This window comes from Thalassophryne amazonica, chromosome 9 (genome assembly GCF_902500255.1).
Source record: "Thalassophryne amazonica chromosome 9, fThaAma1.1, whole genome shotgun sequence".
Lineage (NCBI taxonomy): Eukaryota > Metazoa > Chordata > Actinopteri > Batrachoidiformes > Batrachoididae > Thalassophryne > Thalassophryne amazonica.
In genome coordinates, this window is record NC_047111.1 from 76,642,031 (window position 1) to 76,663,951 (window position 21,921).

At 37.8% G+C, this 21,921-nt stretch overlaps 1 protein-coding gene across 3 annotated transcripts in view; it reads right to left on the reverse strand.

Moving 5' to 3' along the window:
- LOC117517431 (pro-neuregulin-2, membrane-bound isoform-like) overlaps positions 1-21,921 on the reverse strand; it is a 264,915-nt gene that overhangs the window by 20,510 nt on the left and 222,484 nt on the right. For 2 of the 3 annotated variants that reach the window (XM_034178444.1, XM_034178446.1), the window contains exon 5: positions 14,211-14,269. In XM_034178444.1, the coding sequence (XP_034034335.1) occupies positions 14,211-14,269 (59 nt within the window). Of the gene's footprint in view, positions 1-14,210; positions 14,270-14,668; positions 14,746-21,921 lie in introns of all 3 variants that reach the window. The other variant, XM_034178445.1, reaches the window with a different exon arrangement.

The following is a 21,921-nucleotide window of genomic DNA, read 5'->3' on the forward strand; positions in this document are numbered from 1 at the left end:
GGAATAAGAAAAAAAGAGAAAAGACCAGATTAAAATAACATACAGTTGTGAAAACCCGAAAAAAATGTGCTTTGACATATTCAAGACAGCAAATTAGAAACTAGTCAGTAAATGGTAGGTAGACAGAGACAAGACGCCACAAACAAACAGATAAACAAGCAAACAAAAAACACTTACAGCCACCAAACATCACAAACAACACCCAAATGCAGGATGCCAATGCAACAATTTGGAAAAAAAAATACTTCATGTTACATTATATTTTAAGCCAAATCAGTCTGTCGGTTTGATTGTTTGTTTATTACCAGAATTGATATTAGGGGAAAAAATTAATTAAATTATGTATTGATTTTCACAAAACGTAGGGGAGGTGTGGAGCATCTGCCCCCCCCCCCCCCCCCAAAAAAAATTGTGCACCACAGGTGTGTCCAGACAACAGGGCATATGAAGTACAGAACCAGCAACAATAACAATTTTTAATTAATAATTAAAAACATCTACCTGAATTATTAACACATAATAAGCAATAATAACAGCAATATTAAATTATGCATAATAAACCATAATATCAATGATAAGTAACAATATGTAATGCTGTCAAAGCAAGTAACGGTCTTAACCGTAGTACAATTTATTGATTCATATTTTGTCCAAATTCATTAATGATCAAACCTACTGGATTACTCCCAAAAATCAGTTTCGGATAAAACAGATTTTTTTTTTCTATCTAACTAAAGCAACAAATCATTATCAAGTTCTCAATTTCATTTTCAAATTAAAACTAAAAATAAATAAATAAATTGATTTCTTTACAAAGACAGCCGTCAAAGATGACTTAATAATACGATTATTGTAAAAGCATGAATAAATATAAATTTGTATTTATAAATTTCAGTAGACCTGTAACAGAATTCATATATTTTTTTTTGGGTGGGTAAGGTTGACACCTTTGTTGTGGATTGCACCTTGAGGTAACCAATGTTATGATTTGCCGTTGTAAGAATAAATAGAAACTGAATTGAAATTGAAAACTTGTCACATCTTTACATATTTATTTTTATCGCTATATAAAAGCATTACTTTTATGAGTTTGAACACATTAAATGTACCTTAGCCTATTGTAAGTACTAGAAGTGCCCGTGCTGTTATTGGAGCTATACATAGCTGCACAGATGATCCCTGATTTATTTATTTTCATTGTTGTCAGTATTTCTACATCTTCATCAACATTGAAATAATGCAATGATCTTAATTTATCAAATAATAATAATGATAACTTACATACTGTATGTAGGATTAAAAACATTCTGTTGTGGGTCATTTATATGTTTTTAGGCCACAGGATTGGATTATTGATTTGAGTTAATAAGTGTAAAGGGATCATTGTTCTTTGGCAATTCACGGACGGGGTGCATGAAGCAACCACAACCTCAATACTTCTGCAAAGGGAAAATATTTTTCTTCTAATGGAACAACTTGTGCATTTGTACTTCTTCAGAATGGCACATTTTTTATGTGTTTATCTGTGTGGAATTGGAGAAATCCAACTGATTATTAGAGTTGAAGTCAATATTATATGGCAGAGAGGGGCCATGGGGAGGCTGCACCAACAAGCTGAGTCCTTACTTCTTGCTCTTGCGTGCTTTACTTGGGTTTAAGTAAGTCCCAGCTGTTGTTACGACAACATACTGTTGTTAAGCCAAGCCCTTATGACTGAGGAGCACAAGCCATCCTCCCTCTCGCTTCGCTGTCTCTTGAGGATGGGAGGCGCCCCGCAGCAGGCGGGACTTATAGTATAAAATGGATGTGTGCCCATGTGTTTGCGTGTGTAGGTTTGCTCTATTGTTCAGGTTTTTTTCTTTTAAACATAACTCATTGGCATTAAATGAATGCAAACTGTGACCTGTTTTCTTTGGCAAACAAAAGTTGTTGATCTGACTTTGACTGCTTGTGTGCATTGTAGACCTGTCATTTTACATTAGTGTATGCCAAAAATGGCATCAGAGCATAGAGTCAGGTGAAAAAGCAATTGAACTGTGACCTTCTGTACACCAACATAATGGAACTGAATTGACAAAATCAAGATGTGCTTGTAGTGTGGACTTTTATTTTTTATTCAAGGTTTTCAACAAAAATATTGCATTTATGAATTATAGCCATTTTTGTGCACAGTCCCTCCATTTCCAGATTTCAATTGGATAAACTAAATATTCTAATTACTTTCTTTCCACAAGTCAGGACATGAATACATGAGCACTTCAAGATCAATCAATCAATTTTTCTATAACTGAAGATAACTGAATATGTCTTTACATCACTCATTAAGAATGTATAGCACTGTGTGGAAAATCTGTAAGGAGTCAGCACTTCTTCAGCACTTTGCCTTATCTAGAATGTATATTTATTTATTTGCCTTACATAGAATGTATATTTATTTGTTTAAATAGCTTGTATATTGACTTAATTATAACATATTTTTCACTTGGTCTGCTAAGTTAGTTATTTACGAGTCATAGGTGACAGCTTCTTTTTATCGTTTCTTTTTCTCAAACTCAGTTGCGGAGTGGCACCCCTAATCTCGTATGTGTACAGTGACAAATAAAGCTTCTATTCTATTCTATTCTCAAAAACTGAGTGATCTGTGCAAGAAGGAGAATAGTGATGGAAGCCATCAAGACTAGGCTGTTGCGGGTATGACTGGATCACCTGCAGATAATGCAATTTATGTCTGTTGCATCACCAGTTATTCAGCTTCTTGACAGTGTGGACAAGGGAAGGATTTTCTGAAAAGAATTTGTAAAATTTAGGATTACATTTTGCCAGAAAGTATGTCAACAACTCGAGCTATAGATCTGAGTTGTTTTCTTGTATATAATCCTTCTCTATTGTGCTCCACTGTGAAGTGGTGATGTAACAGAGACAAAGTTGCACTATGCACAGTTTCTCCAATCACAGCCACAAAAGCCTATAATTCCTTCAGATTTGTCTGAGTGTCTTGGTGGCTTCCCTCACTAGTCTTCTTGCATGACCGCATGTTTTTTGAGAACTGCCTTCTCCAGACCTCCCTACAGTATAACTGTTTGTATTTCTTAATGATTGTTGTAAATGAAGCCCAAGACATATTCATTTAGTTGAAAGTGTGCATGTATCCATCCCCTGACTTGAAAACTGGCTGCAAAACTGATGATTTGTATTTACAACAATCCTTTAGTATGTCCTCTTACTTATGGCCTCTCAAAATGGAGAGAATGTGCTTAAAATAAGACTGAAATGTATTTTTGTTAAACCTCTTGAATAAAAACTAAAATTCTATAGTAGAAGCACATTTTCATTATTTCATTATGACTCCATCATGGTGGTGTAGAGACACAAAAAGAAAGTCAGTGTCCAAATACTTATGAACCAGACTGTATATGAACACAATCTTTTAAATGGAGATCACCCCCAAATTAAAAAACACTTTATGAATTTCCTTTCTTTGCTGTGAAGGAGAGCAGCACAGTGGCTTAGTGGTTACCACTGTTATCTTACAGCAAGAAGGTCATGGGATCAATTCCCACTTGTGGCCTTTGTGTGTGGAGTTTTCTGCGTGGAGCCCCACCGTGACCCTTAAGCGGTTGAAGATGAGCGAGTGAGTGAGTGCTGTGCAGGATATCAGTTATTAATATATGAATTTCCCGATGCTGAAGGGGTTTTATGTTTCACTTTCTAAACTGTCGTCCAAAACTGGGGCCATTGATTTAAATGCATGAAAACCAAGTAATCAAAAGCCTTTCTGTGTTCCTGCGGCTGGAGGAAAACTGGAAAGAAATGCTGCTCTTGATGCAGTTGCACAGCTGCACAGAAACATTGAGAAAAAGCTGTGTGTCGGAAAAAGAGCTCCCACACACCACTGTCTGCGCTGCCAAGAGAACAAGTAATTTCAGCATTATGACTTAATGTGAGATGAAATTACTTGCTGTTAAGAAGGGGGTTTTTCACATTGTACTCCAAGCCAACATACAACAAACATTATGCACGAGTTCCAAAAGTCAGAGACGAGGCTGCGTGGGCAGCATCAGGCAGATGCAGTGAGTTATTTTCTAAGCACGCTGGTACACTGTACCCACATGGGCATGCAAAGACATGATGTTCAGAAATATGCAGTGAGATAGGAAATTATTTGCTACCTGACATTATTTTTAATCACTGGTTTTGTTCTGCAGCATGATGATCCTTCAATATCAACATTTACAAGTAATCAACTGGTGATTTGTGACTACAGCCAAAAAGAAGAAGAAGAAGAAGCGTGATTTCAAACAATTTGTTGGGTTCTCAAAGGCAAAAACCTAAACGGTAAGTTCTGTCATTGTAATTATCCATAAGCTTTCATCTAATTGTGATATAGTTCTGCACCTGGTAGATGTGTTTGCTGAGTTTGATTTGTAGACTGATGCAAGACTGAGGTCTCATACCTGAGGCTAGTAAATCTCTCTCTCTCTCTCTCTCTCTCTCTCTCTCTCTCTCTCTCTCTCTCTCTCTCTCTCACTATATATATATATATATATATATATATATATATATATAAAATGCCAAAATAGATTCTTGTCATTTGATTGGTGGTATGTATGTCACGTGATATGGATCATTCGTACCAGTTGCCATTGTGTTCCATTTACTGTGCAATTTTGGTTCTATTGAGCGTGCAGTTTTAGTGCTATACATTTTGTGGTATTGCACGCCGTGACCAGTGGTGGGCACAGATAACCAAAAAATTAACTTTGATAACAGATAATAAGATAACTGAAAAGTTATCTTTGATAAAGATAAACCGATAAACCACCCAAAAATGTATCGGAAGTTACAGATAATCGATAAATTACAGTGTTGTCTATGGGACATTTGCAGTTACTAAAGAGCTGAAATTGATTTTTAACACGATCGCTTTTGAAAGCATCAAAAGCAGTAAAAGACCTAAAGAATAAGCAAGAATGTTTGACCATGCTGCCCCCTGCAGAAAGCAGTACAGACAAATCCTGAGAACACCCACGAAATCAGCTCTTTACTAATCATAATCATTTTTCTTTCCACATTCTTTTTCTTTTCCATTTCTTTTCACATTGTTTACAACAGCATTCCCACCACAGAGACACACCAAGAGCAGTCATAAGGCCAGATCCCTATCAATTTCAACACTCCGGTCAGGCGGAGGTCTTGAAAAATAAAGTCATACTAACTTATGGTTTTTTGAAAATACTGATGGAATAACTCCATTAATGTCAATTCTGTCATTTGTACAAAGTTAAAATATAACATATATCTTTTAATGTTGAATAAGGCACTAATTCTGAGGTTTTGTAACAAACACAGACCGCAAAGCATTCTGGGTAAAAGTGCTAAACAGTGATTGGTTCAGTAATCCATTATATAAACCAACACGTTAATGTGACGTGTGTCGTGTGTTGGTTTAAAGATAAATGTGCTTTTGTAAAATATTCCATTTTTATTTGTAAAAACAGGCATTTTTACGGAGCCCTGGAAGTGTCATCGCAATTGCATGTTTTAAAACTTTTATGATGTTGTAAAACGTGCGCTCAATATTAGTAAGTAAGTAAGTAAATTTATTTATATAGTGCCTTTCACAGACATAAGGCCATGTACACATGTTGTCGGGTATTTGTAAAACTGAATATCTTACCCTTGCAGTTTGGGGAAAAAACTTCATCCACACTACGTCGTTTAAAAAAAAAATCCATCCACATCGAACCATATAAATGTGTTGTAATTAGTCTGCCAAACCTTTGGGTGGCAGTACTGATTAAAATTCTATCCAATCAGGAGCCTTATTCTCTTGTAGTCACTTCCACAAAAACTAAAAACATGGCGCCAACCTCGTTTGTGTGGACCGATAAGGAGTCGGAATTACTTCTAACCGTAGTTTTACAATACAAAGTTAACATATATGCACACAAAAAGAGCCTGGACAATGGACAATACCAACACTTTGAGAGCAGCCATGTACCCAGACGTTTAATACTGCCATGAACACTCCTGGCCAGTAGATGGCAGTAGTGGCCTTAAAAAAATGTCAAACAAAATTCAAGATAATCCGTGTCTGCTACATTTAAGATGCGTGGAATTTAACAAATGCAAATACACTAATGTCTATAAACCCAGAGAATATATTCACGAGAGTTTTAGGCAGTAGAGTTTAATGCTGTTATCTGTGGACCCTGAACAGAGTGTCTGAAATGCATTTGTCCTGTCGTGAACGTCTGAGATTACCTTATGCTACCCATAATGCATTGCTGCCTGGCACAGCATGTGCTCACAAAACCTTAAAAATTAGCACATTACTTAAAAACGAAAACATATATCTGATATTTTCACTTTATAAACTTCAGACATGACAATAATTTTAAATAACTTGTTTAAAATGAGTGGTTAAAATTTGAACCATAAGTTAAACATGTATGCCTCTGGATGACTTGGTGACATTGCGATTACATTAGTATGGTATTAAAGGAAATGATTTTTATTTTGGTCACTAGTTCTCCTTTGCTTACAGACAATACAGTGGTTTCTGTTTGCAAAGGGTAGAACAACATGCTTATTAGGAAACTTTTAACAGGTAGGTCTTAACAGTTTTAAAAATGTTTTTCACTGTTCATCTTAGTTTAGTACGTTATCGGTCTAAAAGTTATCGGACGGTAATTCATCGGACGATAATTAATCCGATGATGGTTTTTAAATTTATCTAAAAAGATAATCCGATAATGAAAACATTATCTTCGATAATTATCTGTTATCGGATTATCGGAGGTGTGCCCGCCACTGGCCGCGACCACCGTGCGCTCACACTAGCAGTGACAGCCTTTAGCATAAAAACAAACAGTGGCCCGGCACAGTGCCCAGATTCGCTAGGTAATGGACGGAAGGCTAGATGCACCAAGAGGACTCAAGAGCGGGGGGGGTGGGGGGGGGTGTTTGTCCTGAGAAAGCAGTGTTTGCTGGAGGCAGAGCCACACAGGCCGGGTTGGCCACGCTGCAGCTCGGGGCTTGCGGGGGGACACTGGGGCACAGCAGGCTCTGTCAGATTACACCTGGGTCACACGGGGCATCTTGGTCTCACGACCGAGCTTTGGCAGACAACGTAGGCCTGGGAAGGGCGTAAGTCTCTTTTCTCTTGTTTATAAATTAATAAGATATCAAATGACAAGGATCTATTTTAAGTGTTATATAAAACAAATACTGAATGTTTTTTCATTTGTGCAATGGAAAGAATATTTCATTCTGTGAAAGATGGAATGTTCCATTTCAAACATTCCATCTTTCACCTCATGAAATATTCTTTCCACTCATAAACATTCATTTTCTATCTATCTATCTATCTATCTATCTATCTATCTATCTATCTATCTATCTATCTATCTATCTATCTATCTATCTATCTATCTATCTATCTATCTATCTATCTATCTATCTATCTATCTATCTATCTATCTATCTATCTATCTATCTATCTATCTATCTATCTATCTATCTATCTATCTATCTATAGATGGTGCAGAAAATGTTACATTTTGTAGTAGGTTATTTAAGAAAGTAACAGACCTTTACACATTAAGTAAATCCAGATTACTTTGTGGGTTTACACCCTAATGCATGATTCTACAATGACAACATATAAGATTGGTATTTAATTTAATTGATCGACCTTATGTTGTTGTAAAATCATGGGATAGTTCAGCCTCCACAAATTGAGTTTAAAACTCAATATTCTTGAGGTTTCAACATATGTATTTTATTTAGTACTTATTGTACATGATTTATATTCAAAATCTTTTCTTTATTTTTTATGGGTTCTTTGTGTTCTTAATGCCTTTTTGTTTTATGAATTTTGCACAGCAGTTTCAAGAAGGTTAAGCTATAGCCATAGATGTATACATCATGATGAAAAATTATTGTAATACTGATATTGAGATTTTTGATGCTCATCTTATATTTGTTGCGTGATGTTTCTGCTTGATCATTTGCATTCCTCATTCACAATGTTGTGCTCTCCACATGAATGCTAGAGATGACAATGAGCCTGTAGCTATCTCTGGTGCAACATGCCTTTTAATAGAATAATAAATACAATTTGAACAAAATGTGCACTATATCAGTATTTTAGCATACAGTAACAACTAACAGATTCAATAAAGACCTTTGGGAAATATTAAAATCCAAATTAATTAAAATTGTACAGTATGAATGTGACATTTGGGCTCATGTAAAAGCTACATTTGTGACCTAGCATCATAAAAAGGGTCATAATTTAGCAATAAACTATAATAATAATTTTTATATATGTAGCATCTCGATGTGGAATATGTACTGTAAAAAGAATGTCGCATGATCAAGTCCTCATTTGATTTCCTTGGCTACATATATTTTAAATTATTATTATTATTATTATTATTATTATTGCAGAGCAACAATTCAAAAGCATTTGTCATGCCTTTTAGTTAAAGTAATTGATCAGGCCTAGATTTCCAACCATGGATCAGTACGACCAGGATTAAACATGCTTGTGTTTACAGCTTATTACATAAAAATATAGAAAAAAATCAGTACAAAGCAAGTTGCTTCATAACTATTTGAACATTGACCTGTTTGGTCATTTCCCACTGCCCACCACCGCCATGGAGTTGATATGAAACTATCAAGATGTGCTCGCAATGTCGACCTTCAGCTTTAATTCAAGGGGTTTAACAAAAGTATTGCATTAAACATTTATGATTTACACCTATTTTTAAACACAGTCCCTCAATTAATTAGAGAACTTATATCCATAGATTATTTGGTAACGCTTTACTTGAAGGTATCATCATAACAGTGGCATGACACTGTCATAACTGTTACATAACACTGTCATGAATGTGTCATAAACATTATGTCAATGTCATAAATGTTTATGACTGTTGTCATTAAGTGTCATTCGGTTTTTGCAATGAAAAGTTCACATTTTTGGGTTGTGTTGATTATGACAACTTGACATTAATGAAGGCGACATAACCAGAAGTTGTCATTGACCTTTTTGGTCTTCGGTTGTATGCCAGCTTGTCAACTTGTCAGTGTTTTTCTTTTGGGTGTAATTTTGAATTGATTGTTTCATTTCAACTCCCTTATGGTGTCCAGTGGCAAAATAACAAAACGTCTCACTGTTCAAATAGATATGGAACTGAGTGCATGTGTTTCATCAGCGCTGGCAAGCTAACTAGCTTGCTAACGCTTTCGTTTTTATTTTTTTAATTTTATTTTATTTTTTTTTTTTCTCTTTTAGCACTGTTGTCGTGCGTTATCTGTGCTGCTCCACAGCGTGTTTGGTTGATTTTTGTTTTGTTTTGGCACCGTTGTCGTGCGTTCGCTGTTGTCGTGCATTGCCTGTGCTGCTTCATGGCCTGTTTGGTGCCTTGATTGGGGCACTCCTTCTGCTGAATCACCTTTAAATTATTTACACATTATTCACTTCGTGTGTTTTTAGGAATCCGCTAGGTTGCGTAGCTACTAGCTCTTAGCCGATTTAGCATGGCGGCTTCTCCTGTCTCACCCGCACTTTTCTGCTCTGGGTGTGAAATGTTTAGTTATTCCTCGGCCTCCTTTAGCAGTAACGATACTTGTAATAAGTGCAGCTTATTCGTAGCTTTGGAGGCCAGGCTGGGCGAATTGGAGACTCGGCTCCGCACCGTGGAAAATTCTACAGCTAGCCAGGCCCCTGTAGTTGGTGCGGACCAAGGTAGCTTAGCCGCCGCTAGTTCCCCCCTGGCAGATCCCGGGCAGTCGGGAAAGCAGGCTGACTGTGTGACTGTGAGGAGGAAGCGTAGCCCTAAACAGAAGCCCCGTGTACACCGTCAACCCATTCACATCTCTAACCGTTTTTCCCCACTCGACGATACACTCGCCGAGGATCAAACTCTGGTTATTGGCGACTCTGTTTTGAGAAATGTGAAGTTAGCGACACCAGCAACCATTGTCAATTGTCTTCCGGGGGCCAGAGCAGGCGACATCGAAGGACATTTGAAATTGCTGGCTAAGGCTAAGCGTAAATTTGGTAAGATTGTAATTCACGTCGGCAGTAATGACACTCGGTTACGCCAATCGGAGGTCACTAAAATTAACATTAAATCGGTGTGTAACTTTGCAAAAACAATGTCGGACTCTGTAGTTTTCTCTGGGCCCCTCCCCAATCGGACCGGGAGTGACATGTTTAGCCGCATGTTCTCCTTGAATTGCTGGCTGTCTGAGTGGTGTCCAAAAAATGAGGTGGGCTTCATTGATAATTGGCAAAGCTTCTGGGGAAAACCTGGTCTTGTTAGGAGAGACGGCATCCATCCCACTTTGGATGGAGCAGCTCTCATTTCTAGAAATCTGGCCAATTTTCTTGGATCCTCCAAACTGTGACTGTCCAGTGTTGGGACCAGGAGGCAGAGCTGTGGTCTTATACACCTCTCTGCAGCTTCTCTCCCCCTGCCATCCCCTCGTTGCCCCATCCCTGTAGGGACGGTGCCTGCTCCCAGACCACCAATAACCAGCAAAAATCTATTTAAGCATAAAAATTCAAAAAGAAAAAATAATATAGCACCTTCAACTGCACCACAGACTAAAACAGTTAAATGTGGTCTATTAAACATTAGGTCTCTCTCTTCTAAGTCCCTGTTGGTAAATGATATAATAATTGATCAACGTATTGATTTATTCTGCCTAACAGAAACCTGGTTACAGCAGGATGAATATGTTAGTTTAAATGAGTCAACACCCCCGAGTCACACTAACTGTCAGAATGCTCGTAGCACGGGCCGTGGCGGAGGATTAGCAGCAATCTTCCATTCCAGCTTATTAATTAATCAAAAACCTAGACAGAGCTTTAATTCATTTGAAAGCTTGTCTCTTAGTCTTGTCCATCCAAATTGGAAGTCCCAAAAACCAGTTTTATTTGTTATTATCTATCGTCCACCTGGTCGTTACTGTGAGTTTCTCTGTGAATTTTCAGACCTTTTGTCTGACTTAGTGCTTAGCTCAGATAAGATAATTATAGTGGGCGATTTTAATATCCACACAGATGCTGAGAATGACAGCCTCAACACTGCATTTAATCTATTATTAGACTCTATCGGCTTTGCTCAAAAAGTAAATGAGTCCACCCACCACTTTAATCATATCTTAGATCTTGTTCTGACTTATGGTATGGAAATAGAAGACTTAACAGTATTCCCTGAAAACTCCCTTCTGTCTGATCATTTTTTAATAACATTTACATTTACCCTGATGGACTACCCTGCAGTGGGGAATAAGTTTCATTACACTAGAAGTCTTTCAGAAAGCGCTGTAACTAGGTTTAAGGATATGATTCCTTCGTTATGTTCTCTAATGTCATATACCAACACAGAGCAGAGTAGCTACCTAAACTCTGTAAGGGAGATAGAGTATCTCGTCAATAGTTTTACATCCTCTTTGAAGACAACTTTGGATGCTGTAGAGCTTTAAATCAGAAGTGTCTGACTCCGTGGTATAACTCACAAACTCGTAGCTTAAAGCAGATAACCCGTAAGTTGGAGAGGAAATGGCGTCTCACTAATTTAGAAGATCTTCACTTAGCCTGGAAAAAGAGTTTGTTGCTCTATAAAAAAGCCCTCCGTAAAGCTAGGACATCTTTCTACTCATCACTAATTGAAGAAAATAAGAATAACCTCAGGTTTCTTTTCAGCACTGTAGCTAAGCTGACAAAGAGTCAGAGCTCTATTGAGCTGAGTATTCCATTAACTTTAACTAGTAATGACTTCATGACTTTCTTTGCTAACAAAATTTTGACTATTAGAGAAAAAATTACTCATAACCATCCCAAAGATGTATCGTTATCTTTGGCTGCTTTCAGTGATGCCGGTATTTGGTTAGACTCTTTCTCTCCGGTTGTTCTGTCTGAGTTATTTTCATTGGTTGCTTCGTCCAAACCATCGGCATGTTTATTGGACCCCATTCCTGCCAGGCTGCTCAAGGAAGTCCTACCATTATTTAATGCTTCAATCTTAAATATGATCAATCTATCTTTGTTAGTTGGTTATGTACCACAGGCCTTTAAGGTGGCAGTAATTAAACCATTACTTAAAAAGCCATCACTTGACCCAGCTATCTTAGCTAATTATAGGCCAATTTCCAACCTTCCTTTTCTCGCAAAGATTCTTGAGAGGGTAGTTGTAAAACAGCTAACTGATCACCTGCAGAGGAATGGTCTATTTGAAGAGTTTCAGTCAGGTTTTAGAATTCATCATAGTACAGAAACAGCATTAGTGAAGGTTACAAATGATCTACTTATGGCTTCGGACAGTGGACTTATCTCTGTGCTTGTTCTGTTGGACCTCAGTGCTGCTTTTGATACTGTTGACCATAAAATTTTATTACAGAGATTAGAGCATGTCATAGGTATTAAAGGCACTGCGCTGCGGTGGTTTGAATCATATTTGTCTAATAGATTACAGTTTGTTCATGTAAATGGGGAATCTTCTTCACGGACTAAAGTTAATTATGGAGTTCCACAAGGTTCTGTGCTAGGACCAATTTTATTCACTTTATACATGCTTCCCTTAGGCAGTATTATTAGACGGTATTGCTTAAATTTTCATTGTTACGCAGATGATACCCAGCTTTATCTATCCATGAAGCCAGAGGATACACACCAATTAGCTAAACTGCAGGATTGTCTTACAGACATAAAGACATGGATGACCTCTAATTTCCTGCTTTTAAACTCAGATAAAACTGAAGTTATTGTACTTGGCCCCACAAATCTTAGAAGCATGGTGTCTAACCAGATCGTTACTCTGGATGGCATTTCCCTGATCTCTAGTAATACTGTGAGAAATCTTGGAGTCATTTTTGATCAGGATATGTCATTCAAAGCGCATATTAAACAAATATGTAGGACTGCCTTTTTGCATTTACGCAATATCTCTAAAATCAGAAAGGTCTTGTCTCAGAGTGATGCTGAAAAACTAATTCATGCATTTATTTCCTCTAGGCTGGACTATTGTAATTCATTATTATCAGGTTGTCCTAAAAGTTCCCTAAAAAGCCTTCAGTTGGTTCAGAATGCTGCAGCTAGAGTACTGACGGGGACTAGCAGGAGAGAGCATATCTCACCCGTGTTGGCCTCTCTTCATTGGCTTCCTGTTAATTCTAGAATAGAATTTAAAATTCTTCTTCTTACTTATAAGGTTTTGAATAATCAGGTCCCATCTTATCTTAGGGACCTCATAGTACCATATTACCCCATTAGAGCGCTTCGCTCTCAGACTGCGGGCTTACTTGTAGTTCCTAGGGTTTGTAAGAGTAGAATGGGAGGCAGAGCCTTCAGCTTTCAGGCTCCTCTCCTGTGGAACCAGCTCCCAATTCAGATCAGGGAGACAGATACCCTCTCTACTTTTAAGATTAGGCTTAAAACTTTCCTTTTCGCTAAGGCTTATAGTTAGGGCTGGATCGGGTGACCCTGGACCATCCCTTGGTTATGCTGCTTTAGACGTAGATTGTGGGGGGGTTCCCATGATGCACTGTTTCTTTCTCTTTTTGCTCCGTATGCATCACTCTGCATTTAATCATTAGTGATCGATCTCTGCCCCCCTTCACGGCATGTCTTTTTCCTGTTTTTTTCCCTCAGCCCCAACCAGTCTCAGCAGAAGACTGCCCCTCCCTGAGCCTGGTTCTGCTGGAGGTTTCTTCCTGTTAAAAGGGAGTTTTTCCTTCCCACTGTTGCCAAGTGCTTGCTCATAGGGGGTCGTTTTGACCGTTGGGGTTTTTTATAATTATTGTATGGCCTTGCCTTACAATATGGAGCGCCTTGGGGCAACTGTTTGTTGTGATTTGGCGCTATATAAGAAAAAAGTTGATTGGTTGATTGATGTGTGCAGGTTTAGCAGTGGTTTTGTTCTGTTGCATGCAGTGCAAATGTATTGCATAGAGCATCTTTTTTTTTAATTTACTGTGACTGTGCACATGCAAAGTACTGCAAATTTAATGGTAAACAATATTGCATGCAGACCAAACAGGCTCAACTGTGCCAGCTTATGAATGAGTCATTGGCAATGGCACACACAGAATCTGTTAGATCTGAGAAACTGAATGCACCCGTACTACACACAGCATGCAGAACACGAGGACAGTCTGAGACAGAGTGACAGAGGAGGAAGTTGACATACGGTAGAAACTGGCCATAACGTAGGTTTGACAGCGATCACCAGTAAAGTCATTTGGACACCTGATGGAAAGAAAGAAAGCAAAAAAAAAAAAAAAAAACCAAAGCAAAACAAAACAAAAAACAAAAGAGAAAGGGAGCAGCAAGGGAGGTGGAGGAGTGAGAGAGGGTAAGGGTGGAGTGGAGTGGAGAGAACAGAGTATGTGTAAGAAAGGGTGAGGAGGGAGGGAGGGAGGGAGGCAGAAAAAAAAAACAGAATTAGAACAACAGCAAAACTACAGACAGCAGAAGCAGAGGGTTCCCATGGATGGCACCACCGTGCACGGGGTGCGGTGCACGGCTCAGTGTGTGTGGACCTGAGAAGGAAAAAGAGACAGAAAACTGGAGGCAGCAGGAGTCCACAGAGATAATCCAGTGACAACTGTTTCTCTGTTCTCAGCTGCTGATATCAAGTGAACATACTTTTGAAAGTATTGGGCATGTACGACCGCAGCGGCTCAGTCTGTAAGCATCGTGGGCCGAAGTATCCATCCGGACATCTGGGAAGGAGTAGACAAGTGTTATGAAAAGGAAAATACAGGAAATAAGGCTTACTTTAAATATTATGGGTTCAAACCCTCCACCTACATTGTTAATCGTCATATGCACACAATGTAAAATCCACATACACAAATCTGGTCAAACTGTCTTTTGAATTTTTTAAAAGAATAATGAAATAAAAATGACAAGCTCAGAAATTCATCGATGCACAAAAAGCTTCAAATCATTAAAATGAAGTCTAAATGTTAAAGAAGTTATATTGTACACTTTTTAAGCAAACTACAATCACCAGATGTATTCAAATCAAGTTCACAAAAAACAAAAAACAACCGAGAGATACTGGGGTGATGTATCCTTAATTTTTGTGCCTGTTGCTTTAAATGGAAAGAAGATGCTACTGGGCACACCCGATCTCAAAAAAGGGAGTGGCTTCTGCCTCTCTCCACATAATGCATGGACCCAGAGTGCAGATCAGATCAGTAGGCGTGTCTCAAACACAACAGAAATTCAGATATGTTCTTCTATTACATGTCACAGAAGTCGAAATCAAGATATTTCATCCCTAAACATTGACAGCAGAGTTTGTACAAGCACAGGGTGATTAAACAATGTTGCGCCGAGATTGTGATCAAATTCATCTTGATTTTGGTAATAAGCTTTGTACAGTTGTACTCAATATGGCCTGATCTAACAGCCCATCATATACTTTGTGCAGCCACCCCAAGTGCTTTAAGCTGAAAATCTTGGAACATTTCAGAAAGGCGCTGTATCATCACTGCAGATCCTTTTCAGGCTACAGTCAGCTGATTTGTCACATAAAATCTATGACAATAGAAACAAATAACTGTATCTGTTATAACAGATTGTTATAACAGACACTATGTTCTTGCTGAGGGTGAGTGCTTTTATCACCATGTACATTATAAGGTAGTCATTAGGTGTTTATAATTTGTGACTGCAGTCCCAGCTATTATTTAATTCATAATTTACAAGCCAGGGTAACTTTTCTTGCTTTGTTTAGGCAGATTAATTTTTTGCACAGTTAAAGTTATTCTATATTTTCTTAATAATGTATTCTAAAGTTCAAATAATAATCCATCTTGTTTCTTTATGCTTCAGTCATTATATTCTTCAAACTGGAACATGAGTGTCTTACTGTGGTTTTGACTGATGGAGAACATCATCCTTTTTCTTCTTTGTTTTATAATCTATACAGTTTTCTTTGTGAATACATCTGGCCAATCTGAGACATGATTATAGCTATAATACCCTCGTTAATTCCCATGTAACAGATGTTTTTGTTTGCTGTGTTAGTTTTTAAACACTTTATATTTTTCGCAGTCTCCCCTGCTTTGCTTCTCTGTTTGCCCAGTGAAAGCCAAACTCAGTCTGGAACGCAATATGCGAGAGGACGATAAAACATAATGAGAATAGCAATCGGTGTTGCCAGATACCAAAAACCAAATAATCATACCATAAAGTGCAACAAAAATAAAATAACATGAATGATTGTTTTTATTATTACAGATGTTAATATATTCATGACAGATCTTGGATCAGTTTACACTTGGAATTTATTGGCATAATACTATCAAAGGAGTCAGCAGACGAAATGGACTGCATTTATATGGCACTTTTCCATCTGCATCAGATGCTCAAAGCACTTTACAATTATGCCTCACATTCACCCATTCATACAAGCACACTCACACACCGATGTCAGGGTGCTGCCATGCAAGGTGCTCACTACACACCGCGAGCAACTGGGGATTAGGGACCTTGCCCAAGGATCCTTAGTGATTTTCCAGTCAGGCTGGGGTTTGAACCAAGGATCCTCTAGTCTCAAAGCCAATGCTTAACCACTAGACCATCAACTCCCCTAGTTCCAAATCAGTTTCTATGGAATACAGGATTGTACAAATTGTACAACTGGAAATTTTTAGAAATACGAGTTGATACAACTGGCTAAATTATCACACAAATATGAAAGTTATGAAACATCTGGCAATGCTGAATGAGATTTCTTCTCTTTGTGCCTGTCAGGAGTCTGGCAGCTGAGTTCATAGCCTCAAAACACGACAGCTTTACAACAGGAACAGAACACAATGAGAAAAAGAAGCTAACTTCAATATTAAATGTCTTGATTTCAAGTTCAACTCCAAAACTCTTTACATGAAACACAAGTCTCAGGCCAAGTGAAGATTTAAGACGCTATACTTTTCTTAAAGATTGAAGTTAAGGCAGCACGCCCATCATGCTTGTTAGCGAACAACATCTTTCCTTGTGTTACAATCCCAACAGGATGAACATTTGGTCTTTGCGGAGTGCCAACATTCCACCATCATTCACAGCCAGACCACCAATCTAACAGAGGTCATTGCTCATGATTCACTGGTTTCACACAACGCCTCCCAGGAGCACCATAACGTCCACCATTAAATTACTCATCCTGACTGATGGTGTTTAACTGGGGAATAGCACCACCTAGGCAAAAAAAAAAAAAAAAAACCTCACTGAAAGATGAAAGAAAATACGCTGTCACCACATTATTTCAAAAACATATGAGGCTGCAGAACGCCAACAGGGTGCAGCTGCAAAGCATAAATTATATTATCATTACTTTATCTTTTGTGACAAGATGAAAAAAAAAAAATCATGGTTCATTATTTATTTATTTATTTATTTATTTATTTATTTATTTTGCTTACTATCATGAAAAAATATATAATGAGGATGTGAGTTAGGAGCTTGTATTTGCAAATGTTTCCACATCTGTATAGCGTGTAGAGACATGCTGACACATATCCTGGACACAAACCAATCATTCTGAAGAAACCATGATTGTGATCCAAATCTCACAACTCACAAAAGTTCCCTGTGCACCTCTGGGAATATTTTGGTTTTCCAATTTTTCTTCTCAACATGTTTTGATCAATTTCTTTTTGAATGATCATGAAAATAATTATTGCACTGCCATGTACTGACAAAGCAAACAAATATGCAAATAAGGACATGGCGAGAGGTTGGAGAGACATATCCCAAGCAATGGTTCACCGCCACTCTAAGCTGCTATGACAGAACCCAGGAGTAGTAAAACTGTATGAGCAATGTAATTCAAAACTCTTTGTCGGGTGTGAATCTGTCCCTTACATAATTATATGATACCTATCTTGATATATGTGCTTATTAAAGATTGATTCACTTCAATGTGATCCTTATATTATATTATCCTTATTGTTTCCACATTTTAATTTCTGTGGTGACAACATGTGAGATCCAAAATTCAAAATGGTGACAAATCCAAACATCAAGAATTTGACATAATCAGAGATTTATTTGATTTGATTTTTTACAAAACCTCTGATAAAGTAGTCATACTTAAACACTGCTGCATGGAAATGTCGCATACCTATAGCCACTACCACGTGTTATATGACTCTTATACATGTACCCACTTCTAACAAGTAATAAATACAAAAACAAATTTAATAATAAATATGAAAATAAACTTACACATTTCTTTTGTGCCTGTCCAGCCGTCTGTGCACGATTCTGTGGATGTTGATGTTACGCTATGTTTGAGGAACTGCTGGTTGCATTGTCTTAATTTTGCTGTCAAATTATTTGCTAAATACAAATTTCTATTTGCTCTCATGAGACTGTCAAAAACAAGAAATTTATGTAAATCTGTGGCTAATCAGCCACTGGTGCTTGTTATAAGTACCGGTAGCATCAGTGGCTACCAGACACAGGATGAGGAAATGACAAAATAACTAATTTTAAGCTTCAAGTAACTTAAACTCCAAATTTGTTGAGAGACACTGAGAGGGAAGAAAGAAGTGTCTGCTACGGTTACATGTATACAAAATCCTTGTGCAGGGTTGTGTGGACTTGGAAGCACAAGTTAGAAAGTAAATACCATTTCAGTGATACAGGAAATCTGAACCAGTCTCACTGACCTTAATCACACTTTACTTCATGAGTCCACCTTTACTTTATGCATGATCCTTTCTGTGCAGTTTGCGCAGAAGTATGATTTGAGTTTTAGAGTGTAACCAGTGTGAAACAACCACAAAATAGCTGTTTACTTCTCTGATTTAGTAAATTTCTGTGCAGAAATGCTCTGTCTCTCTCAATGACAATGGCACCTGCTCCTAATTTCCATCATCTATCAAGATATAAATTAAGCATGAACCAGGTGGCAGTGCTGATCAGGTGGGAGGCACATTTATGGAATATTACATGAGCAAAACAAAGTTATTATTATTTTTTTTTTCTGATGCGTCAGAGTTAATCACTTTAACCTTTTAATTTGAAATGGTATAAAATGATGGCATTGATGTTTTTTGACTTTTTGTGTTAAACTGTGGGGGAAATACTCATTCATTTGTACCTACTGACTCACTCACTGTACTTTAAATTATACATTCCATAGAAAGCCTAGGGACATGATAATTTGACATAAAAATCAAGACTGCAAAATCAGTCCAAAAATCTGTCTACACTGAAACAAGTCATGCACGGTAGGAACATTTTCCTTGGTATTTCATAACAGAGCATATTTCTGTTATGAAATCTACTTCATTACTTGCTACTTGAGTGACATGTTTAGCCGCATGTTCTCCTTGAACTTCTGGCTGTCTTAGTGGTGTCCAAAAAATGAAGTGGGCTTCATAGATAATTGGCAAAGCTTCTGGGGAAAACCTGGTCTTGTTAGGAGAGACGGCATCCATCCCACTTTGGATGGAGCAGCTCTCATTTCTAGAAATCTGGCCAATTTTCTTAAATCCTCCAAACCGTGACTATCCAGGGTTGGGACTAGGAAGCAGAGTTGTAGTCTTACACACCTCTCTGCAGCTTCTCTCCCCCTGCCATCCCCTCATTACCCCATCCCCGTAGAGACGGTGTCTGCTCCCAGACCACCAATAACCAGCAAAAATCTATTTAAGCATAAAAATTCAAAAAGAAAAAATAATATAGCACCTTCAACTCCACCACAGACTAAAACAGTTAAATGTGGTCTATTAAACATTAGGTCTCTCTCTTCTAAGTCCCTGTTGGTAAATGATATAATAATTGATCAACATATTGATTTATTCTGCCTTACAGAAACCTGGTTACAGCAGGATGAATATGTTAGTTTAAATGAGTCAACACCCTCGAGTCACACTAACTGCCAGAACGCTCGTAGCACGGGCCGAGGCGGAGGATTAGCAGCAATCTTCCATTCCAGCTTATTAATTAATCAAAAACCCAGACAGAGCTTTAATTCATTTGAAAGCTTGACTCTTAGTCTTGTCCATCCAAATTGGAAGTCCCAAAAACCAGTTTTATTTGTTATTATCTATCGTCCACCTGGTCGTTACTGTGAGTTTCTCTGTGAATTTTCAGACCTTTTGTCTGACTTAGTGCTTAGCTCAGATAAGATAATTATAGTGGCCGATTTTAACATCCACACAGATGCTGAGAATGACAGCCTCAACACTGCATTTAATCTATTATTAGACTCTATTGGCTTTGCTCAAAATGTAAATGAGTCCACCCACCACTTTAATCATATCTTAGATCTTGTTCTGACTTATGGTATGGAAATAGAAGACTTAACAGTATTTCCTGAAAACTCCCTTCTGTCTGATCATTTCTTAATAACATTTACATTTACTCTGATGGACTACCCAGCAGTGGGGAATAAGTCTCATTACACTAGAAGTCTTTCAGAAAGCGCTGTAACTAGGTTTAAGGATATGATTCCTTCTTTATGTTCTCTAATGCCATATACCAACACAGTGCAGAGTAGCTACCTAAACTCTGTAAGTGAGATAGAGTATCTCGTCAATAGTTTTACATCCTCATTGAAGACAACTTTAGATGCTGTAGCTCCTCTGAAAAAGAGAGCTTTAAATCAGAAGTGCCTGACTCCGTGGTATAACTCACAAACTCGTAGCTTAAAGCAGATAACCCGTAAGTTGGAGAGGGAATGGCGTCTCACTAATTTAGAAGATCTTCACTTAGCCTGGAAAAAGAGTCTGTTGCTCTATAAAAAAGCCCTCCATAAAGCTAGGACATCTTTCTACTCATCACTAATTGAAGAAAATAAGAACAACCCCAGGTTTCTTTTCAGCACTGTAGCCAGGCTGACAAAGAGTCAGAGCTCTATTGAGCTGAGTATTCCATTAACTTTAACTAGTAATGACTTCATGACTTTCTTTGCTAACAAAATTTTAACTATTAGAGAAAAAATTACTCATAACCATCCCAAAGACGTATTGTTATCTTTGGCTGCTTTCAGTGATGCCGGTATTTGGTTAGACTCTTTCTCTCCGATTGTTCTGTCTGAGTTATTTTCATTAGTTACTTCATCCAAACCATCAACATGTTTATTAGACCCCATTCCTACCAGGCTGCTCAAGGAAGCCCTACCATTATTTAATGCTTCGATCTTAAATATGATCAATCTATCTTTGTTAGTTGGCTATGTACCACAGGCTTTTAAGGTGGCAGTAATTAAACCATTACTTAAAAAGCCATCACTTGACCCAGCTATCTTAGCTAATTATAGGCCAATCTCCAACCTTCCTTTTCTCTCAGAAATTCTTGAAAGGGTAGTTGTAAAACAGCTAACTGATCATCTGCAGAGGAATGGTCTATTTGAAGAGTTTCAGTCAGGTTTTAGAATTCATCATAGTACAGAAACAGCATTAGTGAAGGTTACAAATGATCTTCTTATGGCCTCAGACAGTGGACTCATCTCTGTGCTTGTTCTGTTAGACCTCAGTGCTGCTTTTGATACTGTTGACCATAAAATTTTATTACAGAGATTAGAGCATGCCATAGGTATTAAAGGCACTGCACTGCGGTGGTTTGAATCATATTTGTCTAATAGATTACAATTTGTTCATGTAAATGGGGACTCTTCTTCACAGACTAAAGTTAAGTATGGAGTTCCACAAGGTTCTGTGCTAGGACATGCTTCCCTTAGGCAGTATTATTAGACGGTATTGCTTAAATTTTCATTGTTACGCAGATGATACCCAGCTTTATCTATCCATGAAGCCAGAGGACACACACCAATTAGCTAAACTGCAGGATTGTCTTACAGACATAAAGACATGGATGACCTCTAATTTCCTGCTTTTAAACTCAGATAAAACTGAAGTTATTGTACTTGGCCCCAC